Source organism: Armigeres subalbatus, chromosome 3 (genome assembly GCF_024139115.2).
Source record: "Armigeres subalbatus isolate Guangzhou_Male chromosome 3, GZ_Asu_2, whole genome shotgun sequence".
Taxonomy (NCBI): Eukaryota; Metazoa; Arthropoda; class Insecta; order Diptera; family Culicidae; genus Armigeres; species Armigeres subalbatus.
The window spans coordinates 271,096,469-271,109,664 of record NC_085141.1 but is presented as its reverse complement, the minus strand read 5'-3'; the positions used below and the strand labels follow the sequence as shown (position 1 = coordinate 271,109,664).

The window sequence follows — 13,196 nt, the reverse complement described above, 5'->3', positions numbered from 1 at the left end:
TATCAATGTCATCGGCGAAACAAAATAACTGGACGGACCTCGTGAAAATGGTACCACTCGTGTCAATCCCTGCCCCTCGTATTACTCCCTCCAAAGCGATGTTGAATAGCAGACACGAAAAACCATCACCTTGCCGTAACTCTCTGCGCGTTTCGAAGGGACTCGAGAATGCCCCTGAAACTCGAACTACGCACATCACCCGATCCATCCATCCAGCCTTGATCAACCGTATCAGTTTATCCGGAGTTAATCCGTTTTCGTGCATTAGCTGCCATAGCTGGTCCCGATCGATTGTATCATATGCGGCTTTGAAGTCGATAAATACATGATGTGTGGGCACGTTGTATTCGCGGCATTTTTTGCAATACCTGACGTATGGCGAACACCTGGTCTGTGGTAGAGCGTTCGCCCATAAATCCCGCCTGGTACTGCCCCACGAACTCTCTTGCAATTGGTGTTAGTCGGCGGCATAAAATTTGGGAGAGTACCTTGTAGGCGGCGTTCAGCAATGTGATTGCGCGGTAGTTGCTGCAATCCAGCTTATCGCCCTTTTTGTAGATGGGACACACGGCACTTTCCATCCACTCCTGCGGCAGAACCTCGTCCTCCCAAACCTTGGTAATCACCCAGTGCAACGCTCTAGCCAGTGCCTCACCACTGTGTTTAAACAGCTCTCCTGGTAGTTGGTCAACTCCAGGGGCTTTGTTGTTTTTCAGCCGGCCGATCTCCTCATGGGTTTCCTGGAGTTTCGGAAAATTCTACGATAGTCTACAAAGGGGGACGGCCGGCTTACCAAAAGTCTACGTAGACTTTTTATTTTTTTTAACGATTTATACAGCAGATTTGTGCGAAGTTCACTAGTTTAATTTTTTTAGTATTTTCCGTTTTTTTTTCTCCATAAAAATGTAATGAATTTTACTGAAGTAAAAGTCATGGATTTCACCAGGAAATTCTTCTGTGTTGAGCAAGAAAATTCTCCAAAGTATTTTATAAAAATTTACAAAAAATATTCCCAAATTTTCACTTGGATTTCATTGCAGATTCTACTAGATTTTTTTTATTGTCGGCAGGCACTTCTTTGGAAATTAAATTATGTCGTACTTCAACGGATTTTTTTTTAATTTACAAAGGAAGCATTTTGGAATATCCAAGAAAAAGTCTTTGGAATGCCTAAAAGATATTCTTTGGAACTTGTAAAGGGGATTCTCCGAAATTTCCATGAGAAAACCTTCAGAATATCCACTGTAGATTTTCTGGAAAGTCCCTGGAAAATTTTCCTAATTTCGGAAATTCTTCGGAATTTTTGCGAGGAATTCGTTGGACATATAAGCAAAATTCTTCGATATTCCCGTGGATAATACTTCGTAAATTTTTCCGGCAGTTCTAATGCCAATTCTTTGGAATTATCGATGGAAACTCTCCGGAATTTCTGAATATATTGTTGAAAACTTCCACGAGAAAATATTTGAATTCCCCACCAAAAACTGTTTGAGTTTCCACAACAAAAAAATGTTTGCAGGTTTTGTAAAAAAGCCTTTGTAATGAAAATTTATTAGAGTTTTCTACGAAAAATTAAAAAAAAATTTAACTGAAAATTCTCACCGAATATTATTCAGAAAATTCTTTGTAAAAAAAAATGCGAGATGAATTTAAAAAATATATTTATTCTAAATTTCCACAGGAAATATATCGGAATGCCCGTTTAAACTTGAAATTACATCGGAAAATAATTCTACATTTTAACGGAGGAATACTCGTTTTTTTAACGGGGAAACTTTTGGAATTTAGAAGAATATTCTTGGGATTTCAACAGATTATTCAGCGGGATATTGCATGACATTTTCAAGGAAAGCATCGGAATTATCACGAAGAGTTATTTGGAGTATTACCTGGAAGCTTTCAAGGTTATCAATTCTGAAATTTTTACGAAATTTCCACGCAAAACTTATTGGAATGTAGACTTGACATTCTCGGAATTTCAACTCGAAATTCTGAAAATTCTTCGGTTTTCACAAATTTGAACCGGCGTTCAGAATTATAGGACAGATGCGTGACAGATTTTAAGCAGTGGCGCGTCGATGCAAAAGTGTCGGCGATGGCACACCTCTAGGAGGAATCGAATGCAACAGAAATTAAATTACTTGGCTTTGAAATTTGATTTCCGGAGCTATGAACAGAGGATTAAATTTGATTTCCTTTCAAAATGATTTTTGTTTTGTTGGATTTTGTTCAGTTTGATTTAGTTATGTTTGAAATCGAGTTTTATTGTAATGTTCACATGGAAATGGATTTGAATAACTGAATTGCTTGAAACGTGGTTGATTTCCATATTTTTCCAAACACATATGTTATTTTGTAAAATTTGGAAAAGTCTACGTAGACTTCAAGGGAATGGGAGAGGGGTTTCGGAAAAGGGGGGACCGGGGGGGGGGTCTTGGTTTGAAAAGGTGAAATTTCGGTCTACGTGGTTTGTGCACAGCCCCAAAGGTAAAGTATTTTTCACGCTAACCACTAACACAAGAGAGTCAAATTATTTTATACCAATCGGAAAAAATATATCTTTGCCGTTTTATTAAGGGAGAAGGAGCGAGAAAAGGGTAAAACAGAAAGAAAAACGAGGGCGAGCGACAAAGAAGGATGAGAAAAAGAAAGAGCATGAGAGAAGAAGGAAAGGGGGGGGGGGGACGAGAGAACGAGTAAGGGACACTCACTTATGTATTCTGAGCACCCCTAGGGGTACATAGGGCCAACGTAAAAGATCTCCATCCTGGGCGGCTGCTCGCTTTAGCCTTGATCTGAGCACAGGTCAGATTTCTGTCGACTTCCTTTATTTCCGAGTAAAGGAGAGCGAGAGAAAAAAGAGAAAGGGATAAGTAGCAACAGTGAGCAAGAGAAAAGAGGTAGAGAGGGAGAAGGAAGGGAGACCGAGAGAGAAGGGACAAAGAGCGAAAGAGAGTGAGACAGAGCTGGAATAAGATAGAAGTAAGTTAGAGTGAATAAGTGAATGAGAGTGAGTGAGTGATTGAGTGAAAGTGAGTGAGAGATAAAGAAAAAGGGATAGAGAGATAGTGAGTGAGAGAGATAGAGAGAGTGAGCGAAAGAGATGGAGAAATAATGAGAGAGAATGAGCGAGAGAAGTGGAGAGTGAGTGAGTCAGAGAGAAAGAAAGAGAGAGTTAGAGATAGAGAGAGAGAGAGAAAGAGTCAGTGAAGGAGATAGAGAGAGAAGGAGATAGAGAGAGAAGGAGATAGAGAGAGAGAAGGAGATAGAGAGAGAGAAGGAGATAGAGAGAGAGAAGGAGATAGAGAGAGAGAAGGAGATAGAGAGAGAGAGAGAAGGAGATAGAGAGAGGAGATTGAGAGAGAGAAGGAGATAGAGAGAGATTGAGTGGAGGAGATAGAAAGAGAGAGATTGGGTGAAGAAGATAGAGGGAGAGTGAGTGAAGGATAGAAAGAGAGAGTGAGTGAAGGAGATATAGTGAGTGATGAATTCTTTTTGTTTTTAGTACAGTCGCCTCTCCACATCTCGATATTGAAGGGGCCATCTAAAAATGGAAGGAAAATCGAAATGGGTACTAGATCCAAAAAGACTCGTTGCTATTAAAAATGACAACAAAACAAATGTCGTTTCCTGTTGTTGATGTGTTTATTATTGTCCAAAAATGGTCTAGTAGCCTAAAAATTTGAACATACCCATCGAGATATAGAAATATCGAGATAAGAAGGTTTTCGAGATGTAGGAATTCCAAATGTATGTAGATTGAAGGGACTGAGGAAACTATCGACATAGGGAGAGAACATCGAGATGTAGAGAGTCGACTGTAATTGAAAAAGCACATAAATAAAGTTTAAAAAAGGAGATAGAGTGAGTGCAACAGATAGAGTGAGTGAAGGAGAGAGTGTAAGTGAAGAAGATATTTTTATGTCAATCAAAAAATGTAAGATGGGTCAAATAGCGGGGCAAGATGGGTCATTTTTAAATTCTGCAATTAATATTGTTTTTATTCCCGTTTTTAAATTACACACAGATAGATAGCTTTACTGCCAATGATTTTATTGAATAAAAAAGGATTTTTATGCTTTAGACCAGCGGTTCTCAACCTTTTTCTTGAGAAGTACCCCTTCTAGTCTCTTGAAAGAAGGCTTCCGAGCCTCTTGGAAGGGGGCTTCCTAACCTCTTGAAATGAGGTTTCCGTGCCTCCTCCGTAGTTCTTGAAATTAAGTTTCAGAGCCTTTTGAAAGGCGACTTCGGAGCCTCTTGGAACTTATGAGCAGCATGGAAGTAGGCTTTCGGGACACTTAGAAGGAGGGTTCTAAGCCTATTACAATGAAGTTAATGTGCTTTGCGAAAAAAGGGTCTTCACGTCTCTCAATTTGAGGCTTTCGTAATTTTAGGCTTTCAACATTTTGTCACGATCAGATAGATTACAATAAGATTTTCTAAAATTGTCTAAACGATGCCCTTTTCATACTTTGTCCAACAGCCCTTTATATACTGTGCTGGTTGGGACGGGCAGAATTCAAACGTCTTTGATTTACCGATCATCATGCATATTATGTACAAAACAAAGTTTCTGAATAAAAAAATGCAACAATCAAAACTGTATCAATGATGTTTATTGGAACTGTACACATCCATTACGCATTCTTATCCGAGGTACGAAGGGTCAGCGAAGGTAACCCCGAAGGATTGAGAACCGCTGCTTTAGACGAAGAAATGGCTCTTCATTTAAAAATGTCTGCAATTTCTTTTACAATGTTATGAAAATTCATATGTGGATATGTACTAGAGTGGGGCGTCATGGTCTTTTTTTTAAATCAATGGTTTTTCGAAGCCATCCTGGGTTCTGAACAACTGTGCAGAATTTGGGACCGATTGGTTGCTTCCTCGCTTTCCGCATCGCGTTTGAAGTTTGTATGGAAATTAGTATGTTCTCCCATATTTTTGCATTTCTACTACTAGAGGTTTCAGTTTATTGTAAACCAAGTGGCATATTGCTTTAAAGTATAACCTAAAGGATGCTGAGAAACTTTGCTGAAGAAGGCACGTTGCTGGAACGTCCACGAAAAAAGTTATAACGCTTCGAAGATTGAGTGTTCAAACCATATGCAAAAAATCGTTTATTCTGCCAGCACTGCCGAACTACGTAGACCAATAATTTAACTGAGTGTTATTTCAAAATAATTGATCTTATAGAGCTTTAGAGCTAATGGGAGCTATCCGGAATCATTTCACAAAGAAAAAAACCGACAAGAAGGAAGATGGGGTTTGCCCTTCGATAACCGTAGGTCGTCCGGTAGTGCTGGCAGAAACATTGATTTCTTGCATATGGTTTGAACAATAAATCTACGAAACGTTATAACATTTTGTGTACACCTTCCAGCTACGTACCTTCTTCGGCAAAGTCTTTCGGCATCTTCCAGACTATATGTTAACGCATTGAGTCACGTGATTGATGATAAATTGAAGCCGCTAATAGCAAAAATGTAAAAAAGTACGTTTTCCCATACTAATCTCCATGTAAATTTGAAACGCGATGCGGCATGCGAGGTCGCAACCAATCGAGCCCAGTTGATTGGGGTCCCAAAACGATTCAGAAAAACCTTGATCTCACTTGATCGGACGAAGTTTGCGTTTTTCCATACAACTGCGCCCCACTCTAATATGTACATTATGTGAACGATATTGATTTGGAAAATGTATTGGAGGTAACCACTTTCCCTTCGATGGGACTCGAACCCATGACCCTACAGTACGCTAGACTGGTGCTTTAACCAACTAAGTTACGAAGGACCTCCGTCGGCCTTCGCAACCTAGCGGCTACTGAATTTCTTATTAAAAAACAAGCCGCCCGTGTATTGCTTTCTTAATTATACATTTTTAATTAACAAATTAAAACCATTATGCTCTACCCTAGAAAAAAGTAAAAAATCTTCTGTCACGGAAAACGCGGATATCGCCCCCATCTAAGATACATGGGAGACCAAATCCCGGGACACGTTTTCCGAACTGTAAATCAGCCTTTACTCAGCACCGCTAGAACTCTAGCAGTAATCGACAGACGATTACAGACACAACCATGACGGTCCGATGTTCAATATTGTAAATCGAATTCGGCAAAATTCACTACCCATCTGGTAATGCGAGCATTAAACTTGTTTGATATATATATTCTTTGAAAGTCATGTAATCTGTAACGTTTTTGAACTTACGGCCAAGCAGATAGCATCTGATAGATTCAACGACGGCTAATCTTCTTCTTCTTCTTCTTCTTCAATGGCTCAATTTCCTCAGTTATTAATTGAAAGCTTTTCTATGCCCGCCATTGCATGAGTATTTATTAGACCTCTTCATGTTTTCAAAAAGTATCAAAAATTCATTCGGTCAGCACAGCATCACAATTCTTGTGCTAAAATAAGTCTCCTGTCAAATTTTTAGCTAATTCGGAAAAAATTTCGAGGTGGCTCAAGTCAATTTAGTGTTTTTGGGCTATTTTCAATTTTGGAAAAAATCTAACAAGAGATATAAATGACGAAAACTATGGCAATAACCTCTATACGGAAGCTTTTGGTGTGCTCTACAAGTCTTGTGAACATTGCCATTCGTTTCGTTCACGTTTTGTCCATGTTAAAGTGATTTCCAAGCTTTTAAGTGCATAAAAATACTGTTTCCCCCAAAAGTCGTTGTTCTACAAAACTCTTGAGTTTATGACAAATGATTGTTAATTTATTATATTATTATTCCTCTTTTTTCCCTGGAAATTTGAGTAATATAATTTCCCATGTGCGATTTACCGTTAAATTCCTAAAAATCAGAAGCTGAACATTTGTAATAAATTTGCACGTTAGGATTTAGTCAAGCAAGTTGTTCGAACAAAACATAAATTAAATCATATGATATTTGATGCTTACAACAAACGACTTCCAAATTTTGTTAAATTCATCATATATCTGCATGCTTTTAACATTGAGTGCATTGTAGTAACAGGTGAAATCGAAGCTTCTTTGTTTGAACAACTTGTTTGAAGAAATCTCAGCGTGCAAATTTATGACAAATGTTCAGCTTCTGATTTTTAAGAATTTAACGGTAAATCGCACATGGGCAATTATATTACTCAAATTTCCAGGACAAAAAGAGGAATAATAATATAATAAATTAACAATCATTTGTCATAAACTCAAGAGTTTTGTAGAACAACGACTTTTGGGGGAAACAGTATTTTTATGCACTTAAAAGCTTGGAAATCACTTTAACATGGACAAAACGTGAACGAAACGAATGGCAATGTTCACAAGATTTGTAGAGCACACCAAAAGCTTCCGTATGGAGGTTGTTGCGATAGTTTTCGACATTTATATCTCTAGTTAGATTTTTTCCAAAATTGAAAATAGCCCAAAAACACTAAATCGACTTGAGCCACCTCGAAATTTTATCCGAATTAGCTGAAAATTTGACAGGAGACTTATTTTAGCATAAGAATTGTGATTCTTGGCTGACCGGTTGAATTTTTGATACTTTTTGAAAACATGAAGAGGTCTAGTATTTATCTTGTGTGGCAAGTACAATGGATACACTATGCTCAGGGAGTCGATGTTTCCCACCCGGAAACATCCTAGACCGGACAGAGAATCGAACTCACCATCTCCGGATTGGCAATCCTACGCCTTTGCTCGCAAGGCTACTGGAGACCCCAGGCTAATATCTCAAGCTATTTTGAGTAGTATTTTTTCTCGGAACCGTTAGTAAGACTGCAGTGCCCTTTGCATCAGAATACTAGCGGTGACTTCCATATCGCCATAAGATTTAAAAATTCTCCACACAGGGTAGCAAGCTAAGATTTCCGTAATTGAAGGTATTGACCGCAGCATTATCAAACTGAAAACAGCTTCATTTATTCAGCATAGATGATAGCGGTCTTCAGTCCGGACTGAACGACAACGTCGTCCACGAATGTCATTATGATCGTCTAGTTCTTCAAATACCGTCGTGATGAACCGACCGAGCGCGTTATTACTGACTGGCGCACAATCCGAACGGAGTCCTTAGCAACTCGTATTGTCCGTCTTCTTCTTCTTATTGGCATTAAATCCTCCCTGGAACATTCCCGCCTTGCTGCTTAGTGTTCATTCACCGCTTCCACAGTTATTAACCATATATCATGAGGCTAACACGATGATATTTTCATGTCCAGGGAAGTCGAGACAATCTTCATACCGAAAGTTGCCTAGACCGGCACCGGGAATCGAACCCAGTCACACTCAGCATGGTCTTGCTTTATAGCCTAATAGGCTAAGGAGGGCCCGAGGTATTGTCCGTTACCCGTTATGAAAGTGGTTTACTTGCTGCTTTCTTCTTGTATCGGCGAAAGAGTTTTTTTGTTCAGCCCGATCGTTGTATAAACTGGAGCCTCCGCCAATTAACATCTCCAATTTTTTTTTCGCTCAATCGATTCTTTAGTTTATTTAAGATCAGCTTTCCAAAAAAAACTTGACACTTTTTGAAAAATTTAAAACAAAAATCGAAAAGTGCCGTTTTTCACCCGACTTTGAATCAATATCAAGCTCATTCTTCAGGCTGGTTCATACGTGAAGCAATATTTCCGTTTTTGTTTTGGATTTTCAAAATAGAGGCATTCAAAATGGGTTCTTTGAGAAAGTTAACATTATTTAATGAGTCAAAGAGTTGACAAAGACAATAAAACGAGATACAATTTTTGACGGGAAAGGTCAAGTGGTCATTGTCAACCTGTTCTTCATTAACTGGTATCGGGAACCCATCACTTGCCACACAAAACTCATGGCGGGTATAAAAAAAGCTTTCATTTAATAACTGTATGAATGTTAGTTCAATAGGAGTTTTTGAAATGAATATGGCCAAATGTGAATAATGGGGCCTATTCATTTCTCAGTGCCTTACAAGCTTCTCTTATCTACATTTTACTTTTCCCTACGCACGTGAAAAGCACCAACAACGCTTTGTGGATTTATCAGAACTTATTTAATACCAAGTATAAAAGTAATACCAATTAGTTGTATACACTTCATGGCTTTATTTTTAAATTATTCAGTGTTCACATTATTCAGATTCGTGTCGATTAACATGGAATTGTTTCATAAACCTAACACAATTATGTCAATCCGCATTGCGGTTGATCCATCCCAGCAGCATCCTTGAAGAAATTGTAATGCGTTGATGCCTCCGCATTTGAACAAACATAATTTTAGAGAACTGAGAACGAAGCCGCGACTTATTCCTCTGCGTCGGCAAATTTATCCTCGTCTGCAATTACAATCACGGTTATCTTTACCATAATTTATCGTTAGTTACCATGCATACAAATGAAAAAAAAATTGTTACAACATTGAATCTTACCGTCCAATTGAAGATTCCGCATATCGTCTACTTCTCCGAGCTCATCTTCTTCCGCTTCCATATAGTCTTCGTCTTCACTTACTGCACCCGGGTCTGGATTTAAACTCTGGCATTCCCTCATTGCACTGTAGATCTCGTCTACAATTTGCGGCGTAGGAGGAAGCAACCACATTTCAGTCATTTCAGTCTCGGATCCGTCCGACTCGTGGCCTTCATCATTTTCGTCTTCCTCGCCTTCCCCCTCTCCCGGACCATGGCCGTTGTTTTGCGCTCGGCCTTCATAGAACCCCGGCCATGTCAGGTTGATATCCAGCATTAGGTAGATACACTTGTCTGGGTTTGAAGTGATTGCCTGTACACCAACGCGGGGCCACGGAATTGAAATGCTACTGTTCCGTTCCTCACAACTCCAGATCAATGAACTGTAAAATATAGATTACAATGTGTAAGCCACACAGATTGTTTTCAGAAAAAGTATATAAAGACGTTGATCATACCATTCCGTAAGATGCAACTCTCCGACGGAAGTAATGATATTGTTCCCAATTTTAACCTTGACATCACTAGTTGAATAAACAATCCCATCGACCGGTGAAAAGGCTTCGCCAATTGTAACCATGATTGCTCTGAGCTCTGCTGGCCACCGCAAATCAATTCTCCACTAGTTTTTGAACTAATTGAAAATTATACTTTTTAATATTACCGTAAACACTAATTGAATGCAAATGCTGTATGGCTTTTGTACTAACTCAAATCTAAACAAATCACTATCGTTTACCTTTCACGTCTTTTTGCACAAATTCCACAAAATACTGCAACTTTCTGTCATTGGTTGTTGTGAAGTTTGGGCTTTGCAAATTTTGTTCTGATGAATAATGTTTCACACCGCGTGCATGTACCGTGGAAATTCAAATTTCGGACGGACGCCGGAAATTTATTTATTAAGTTGTTTGAAATATTTCACAAAAATGTTTCCAACTACACGTAAAGAATTTAATGTTATATATCTTATTTATTATTAAGATTTATAAGGGCCGATGTTCACGTAGCGTTTTTTTACGCTGCGTGCACGCCGCGTTCAGATGATAAATTCCGGGAGTACAACTTGCAGACACATCATCTGTTTATTGATTTCAAGGCGGCGTACGATTCAGTGAAACGGAATGAATTATGGCAAATTATGCTTGAACATGGTTTTCCGGCGAAACTGATACGGCTGATTCGTATAACGTTGGACGGATCGAAATCAAGTGTAAGGGTTGCGGATGAAATATCGACGTCATTTGTTACCTTAGATGGATTAAAGCAGGGTGATGCACTCTCGAACCTACTGTTCAATATAGCGCTCGAGGGAGTGATTAGGAGAGCTGGTGTGCAAAGAAGCGGTACCATTATCACAAAATCGCATATGCTCCTGGGATTTGCGGACGATATCGATATTATCGGAATTGATCGCCGTGCCGTGGAAGAGGCTTTTGCGCCTTTTAAGAGGGAGACAGCGAGGATTGGACTCACGATCAATACCAGCAAAACGAAGTACATGGTCGCTGGCAATCAACGTGGGTTCATTAGTGGTGGTGGTAGCGAAATAGTGCTGGATGGTGAAAAATTTGAAGTGGTAGAAGAATTTGTGTATCTTGGAACATTAGTGACGTGCGATAATGATATTACCCGCGAGGTGAAAAGGCGTATTGCAGCTGCAAATAGGACTTATTACGGACTTCGTAACCAGCTTAAGTCCCGTAGTCTGCAAACGAAAACAAAACTCGCGCTGTATACTACTCTGATTCTTCCGGTGGCTTTATACGGCCATGAGACATGGACGTTAAAGGAGGCTGATCGGAGAGCTCTCGGAGTGTTTGAGCGTAAGGTGCTGCGGACAATACTCGGCGGTAAACAGGAGAACGGTATCTGGCGGCACCGCATGAATCACGAATTGTACCAGGTGTATGAAGGGCTGGATATTATTAAGCTTATACAACACGGCAGACTACGGTGGGCTGGTCACGTTGTTCGTATGCCGGAAGAACGTCAAGCGAAGATAATATTTAGTAGAGAACCCGGAAGAGGCCGCAGGCTTCGTGGAAGGCCGCGTACACGATGGCTTTTTGCAGTTGAAGAGGACCTGAGGGCGCTCAATGTTCAGGGCGACTGGAAGCGATTGGCCCAGGATCGAGTCCAGTGGAGAAGGATACTCCATTCGGCGTAGGTTCATCGAAGAGCTGTAGCCCATGAAGTAAGCACGCCGCGTTCACGCAAGGTACCCAACATCAAATAAAGTAATGCACACGCAAACGTATGCACGACTACGGGCCGATGCCCACGTAGCGTTTTTTCAAGCTGCGCCCGAATAGAAAATACAATAGAATTACATAAAAATATCATAAAATTACAATCAGTTTTATTGTTCTTCTATTGTACCAATTAAATTGCCAAATAAATTCTATTGTAATGGCAAAAATTTGTTCGAGAAAAAAACGATTTTTTATTGTTACGGTAACTAACAACCCCTATTTTCTATTGTAAAACAGCCATTTATAATAGGATTTGTGGTGTAAAACAATATTCTTAATTGTTATTCTATTGTGAGCAACAATAGAGTTTATTGTAATTACAATTAAATTCATCGTATTGTTACAACAATTTCTATTGTATTTCTATTGGACTTTTTTATTCGGGCGTGCACGCCGCGTCCACGCCAGGGGACTGACGAGAAGGCTAATACGCCTACCCACCATTCATTCAATATGGCGTACAATGTTTTTGTTTTAATTTCGTTTAATTCATGATAACAAAACTTCGGATGCATCGACGAGCTATTTTTCGACATAAAGAAGCCATACAAATACAAAAGGCTCGATGTACCTCGACAAATTGCAAGTTTTCGCCAGGAGAAGTTAATTGCCGATAATTAGCACTAACTGCGTAAGAACCAATTACCCAAAATGAGCGCTGAATTCGGGTATACTACCCAGATATTGGGTACCAAAAACAGAAGTACCAAAACCGATGTTGGGTTGAGTGCCATTGTACCGCGGATGACAGGCGTTTCACCCTCCTGGTCCACGCAAGGTACCCAGCATCAAATGTAGTCCTGCACACGTTGCTGGGTACCTTGCGTGAACGCGGCGCTACGTGGACATCAGCCCTAATACTTTTTTGGCTCTTTTGCCAAAGCAGGCGCTTAATCACTCAGCCAAGAAAACTAGTGATAATCATACAAATATCTTATGTTTTTTTTGCTATAAGAATTATAAATTTTATATGATTTTCTTATGAAATGTGTGCTACTCAGAACAATAAAATTATCAAGAATTACTTTCATAAGTTTGTCTTTTGAAAATATTAAATTTATTTTATGGCCCATGCAGAAATTCATAAGGGAATCTTATGAACATCAATAATTTTTACATATGAGGTGCATAATATTTTCAGCTCGATTTTCATATCTGTGCTCTCTCACGAGATATAAAAGGTAAGAAATACAAACAAATCGTTGTACAATTATATTTGACTCTTTAAGGATTTGATCTGATTTGCGAATTGAAATCAAATTAAACTTTATGTGACAGATTAATAAGTAGTATTTTTTTTACAACGCAACGCAACGCAACGCAGATTAATAAGTAGTAATTTTTTGAAGTAATAAAAAAGAAACCAGCACCACTGCATCAGTTTGACAGGTATTCTGGCCAACTATTATCATGTGTAGTTGTAAACGATTTGAATAAACAACAAGGAAGATATGAAGATAGTTATCATTTGATCATTTTGCTAAAAATAATTGTGTTTCCGCAACTAGTATTCCATTACCATATAAACGT

General features: G+C 39.1%; 1 protein-coding gene across 4 annotated transcripts; it reads right to left on the bottom strand.

Moving 5' to 3' along the window:
* Window positions 1-9,025: 9,025 nt before the first annotated feature.
* On the bottom strand, window positions 9,026-10,275 carry LOC134219741 (methylosome subunit pICln). Of its 4 annotated transcripts, none has more exons than XM_062698602.1 (4): window positions 10,151-10,275; window positions 9,870-10,045; window positions 9,373-9,794; window positions 9,026-9,279 (listed from the first exon to the last, which is right to left on the bottom strand). In XM_062698602.1, exons 2-4 carry the CDS (start codon window positions 9,989-9,991, stop codon window positions 9,248-9,250), a joined length of 576 nt encoding a protein of 191 aa, XP_062554586.1. In that variant the 5' UTR covers window positions 9,992-10,045; window positions 10,151-10,275; the 3' UTR covers window positions 9,026-9,247. The 4 variants fall into 4 exon arrangements, with proteins under 4 accessions (XP_062554586.1, XP_062554587.1, XP_062554585.1 ...); XM_062698603.1 differs by lacking the exon at window positions 10,151-10,275 and adding an exon at window positions 10,122-10,140; XM_062698601.1 differs by having other exon boundaries at window positions 9,026-9,301; window positions 9,870-10,195.
* Between the last annotated feature and the right edge of the window lie 2,921 nt (window positions 10,276-13,196).

Coding starts and splice junctions, on each gene's coding strand:
- LOC134219741 (XM_062698602.1), bottom strand. CDS start 9,991: ATGGTTACAATTGGCGAAGCCTTTTCACCGGTCGATGGGATTGTTTAT. Junction 9,795..9,869: donor GAGTTGCATCTTACGGAATG/GTATGATCAACG, acceptor TATATTTTACAG/TTCATTGATCTGGAGTTGTG. Junction 9,280..9,372: donor GCGGAATCTTCAATTGGACG/GTAAGATTCAAT, acceptor TTGTAATTGCAG/ACGAGGATAAATTTGCCGAC.